Genomic DNA, 3298 nt, shown 5'->3' with positions numbered 1-3298 from the left:
CTCCCGGATGACCGAGCTTCTCACCCTATCTCTAAGGGAGAGCCCAGACACCCTGCGGAGGAAACTCATTTCAGCCGCTTGTATTTGCGATCTCATTCTTTCGGTCACTACCCAAAGCTAGTGACCATAGATGAGGGTAGGAATGTAGATCGATCGGTAAATCGAGAGCTTCGCTTTTTGACTCAGCTCTCTCTTCACCACGACAGACCGGTACAGATCGGTACAGCTAGGTACAGCACCTGCATCACTGCAGACGCAGCACCAATCTCCTGCTCCATTTTTCCCTCATTCGTGAACCCCCCAAGATACTTAAACTCCTCCACTTGGGGCAGGACATCTTCCCCGATCCGGAGAAGGCACTCTACCCTTTTCCAGCTCAAGACTATGGCCTTTGTTGTTGAGGCACTGATCCTCATCCCATCTGCTTCACACTCTGCTGCGAACCGCTCCAGCGAGACCTGTAGATCCATGGCCTGATGAAGCCAATAGAACCACATTTGCAAAAAGCAGAGACGTGATCCGAAGGCCACCAAAACGGATCCCCTCAACATCTTGGCTGCGCCTAGAAATTCTGTCCATAAACGTTATGAACAGAATCGGTGACAAAGGGCAACCTTGGCGGAGTCCAACTCTCACCGGAAACAAGTCTGACTTACTGCCCGCAATGCGGACCAAGCTCTGACACCGGCCATATAGGGACCTAACAGCCCGTATCAAAGGGCCTGGCACCCATACTCCCGGAGTACCCCCCACAGGATTCCCTGAGGGACACGGTCGAACGCCTTCTCAAAGTCCACAAACCACATGTAGACTGGTTGGGCGAACTCCCATCCACCCTCTAGGACCCTGCTGGTATAGAGCTGGTCCAGTGTTCTACAACCAGGACGAAAACCACACTGCTCCTCCTGAATCCGAAGTTCGACTATCTGACGGACCCTCCTCTCCAGAACCCCCGAATAGACCTTACCAGGGAGGCTTAATAGTGTGATCCCACTGAAGAAACATCATTCAGAATTTAAACAGGTCACACAAAGTTAGACTTTACATGACTGAACTAGCATTTTGATGCTTCTAAATGGTTTTTACACAGTTTTATGTTTTTTGAAGATTTTACCACAGATGTTCAGCTTAGTGTGATGGTGTTACACACTAACCTTTAAGCTGTCTAAACCATCTTAAATTTCTGTCAAAAAACTTCTTTATTCCTGCAAATTTTACACTTTTCATACAGTTTGTACATCAAAATGTAAGCATTTTTTTCCTCTTCCACTCAGCGTGTCTCTCACTGCTGTAGGACTAGAGATTTTTGGTGTGTGCACTCAGCACTCTGAGGGTATTTTAGAGAAAACCTTATTGACTTTCATTTTACCTGAGCTCTGAGTTTTGTTATTAAAACTTGAAATGGAGTGTTTTTATCTTGTCATGTTTCCTACATAAAGCACTGTAAATGTATAAAATTTAACATATTTTACAACCTTTGAAGGCTCACAGTTCAAGAATTACTTTGATTAAACATCATTTTCACACATTGACTGTTTAAGGCTTACTTTTTAGTCTGTGTTTCTGCCAGCCTAAAGTGCTACTTTGTGCTATCTATAAACAAGTGCAGGAATCCTCATGACAACCAGCGACTCAGCAGATTCTGGGTTACTAACTTCTGGATGACCCAGAAAGAGTTTGTTTTTTTTACCTTGTTTTTCCATAATGGCTTCCCTCAAAAATCCAGTATTTAAAGTATCAGTTTCAACATTTAAAGTGTAAACCAAAGGAGCAAAATGGAAGAGGTTTTAACCTGGAGTTTCAAAATCAAGCTCATAGATACTTTTCAAAATACGAGTCTGGCTCTGTGACAACTTAGGCTATTACAACGTTAGTCCTAAATTACTTTTGCGAAGAAGAGAAGAAAGTTAATGGATGTTGAAGTTTTCGTCAAGAGCTGCCTTTTTTTTTATATAAATTTTCTAGTTTTTCTTTGTTGTTCTGTGGTCCTTAGCAGCAGGTGGCGCTGGTGAAGCAGCTGCAGGTCCAGCTGAAGAAGGAGCGTGCAGCAAATCTGCTCCTGGAGGCTCGGATCAGAGAAGAGATCAGCCGCGAGTTCTCCGAACTTTTCTCCGAGATGCAGAACGATTACGAGTGAGACGCTTTCATTTGTTGTACTTACTGTAAGCCCACCAAAGTGTTGGAGTCGGGTGTGGCGTTAGCTTCATGCTGTGCCGTATTGTCTTTTATCTTTGCAACAGTTTGTGGTTGTTTCTATTTTACAGTCTTAAAACTGCACTTGAGATAAAATAATTATTAGAAGAACTTTGCAAAACTGTCTGGTCCTGTAAGTCTGGTTGTTTCTGTTTGTGTCAGTGAGCGCCTGGCCAGGGAAAGAGAAATTTTGGAGGAGCGAGCCGAAAGGAGGCTGGAGATTTTCAAGAATTTAATTAACAACATGCCCATAGCTGGACTCAAACAAGATACAGAAACCATGGTAACACAGTTTTTGTCTGGGATCACTTCCTTCACATTGATTTGTTCTGCACGTTGATTTGATTTGTATTTCTAAGAAGATAAAATAACATGTCCTTCTTCTGTTAGGACAAACTTTTGGACTCTCACGCCTCTGAACTGATGGGCCTAAAGAATCTCACCGATGCAGCCTGTATGTGTTCGGTCTCTGTCCAAACTGTACAGCAAGCAGACAGGAGTGATGCTGTAGAGAAGCCAGAGATGGTTCTGGACCTGAAAGATCATCATCATCAACAGGACACCCAGAATGGTAAAACCCCACTGCAAGGTAGAATTAACTTCAGTAATAAATTAGACATATTTTGCTTATAAAATAATAAAATGATTATTACCAAGTACTCAGCTGCAAGTTGCCTAATTATAAAAAACAGCCGGCTGAACTCTTTTATTATTATTTTTGTTGGTGAAGGTGGTTCAGTAGAGAATGAGGAGAAACAAAGACTTCTACTTCAGCTCCAGGAGAAGTCACCAGAAGTCGCCCGGCTGGAGAAGCAGCTGGGAGACCTGCAGAGGGTGAAGGAGCTCGACTCACATAGCCGTTTGACGCCAGTTAAAGAGGAGAGCAGAGATCAGCTGAAGGTAAGGAATATCTGGAAAGTTTTACATCTACAGCTGATTCGTTTTGGGAGTCAACCCGATTCACGACGGCTGCAGCAGCTAATCGACCTTAGCAAACCGGTCCCTCCAGGCTTTCGCGGGCATTTTTTGTGATTGTTGCTGGCCAAAATGCCTGATTTCGCGGGGCATTTTCCTAAAAGTTGCGATTTTTTTTTTTTTTTTTTTT

At 43.5% G+C, this 3298-nt stretch overlaps 1 protein-coding gene across 6 annotated transcripts in view; it reads left to right on the top strand.

The window, feature by feature from the left end:
* Window positions 1-3298, top strand: part of kif20ba (kinesin family member 20Ba) — a 65848-nt gene that overhangs the window by 12683 nt on the left and 49867 nt on the right. For 4 of the 6 annotated variants that reach the window (XM_037973622.1, XM_037973623.1, XM_025002060.2 and 1 more), the window contains exons 15-18: window positions 1994-2133; window positions 2356-2476; window positions 2584-2782; window positions 2924-3093. In XM_037973622.1, the coding sequence (XP_037829550.1) occupies window positions 1994-2133; window positions 2356-2476; window positions 2584-2782; window positions 2924-3093 (630 nt within the window). The remainder of the gene's footprint in view (window positions 1-1993; window positions 2134-2355; window positions 2477-2583; window positions 2783-2923; window positions 3094-3298) is intronic. The other 2 variants (XM_025002061.2, XM_017438504.3) reach the window with 2 other exon arrangements.

Source organism: Kryptolebias marmoratus, linkage group LG22 (genome assembly GCF_001649575.2).
Source record: "Kryptolebias marmoratus isolate JLee-2015 linkage group LG22, ASM164957v2, whole genome shotgun sequence".
NCBI lineage: Eukaryota > Metazoa > Chordata > Actinopteri > Cyprinodontiformes > Rivulidae > Kryptolebias > Kryptolebias marmoratus.
The sequence above is the reverse complement of the archived record's forward strand: the minus strand, read 5'-3'. Positions and strand labels throughout refer to the sequence as shown.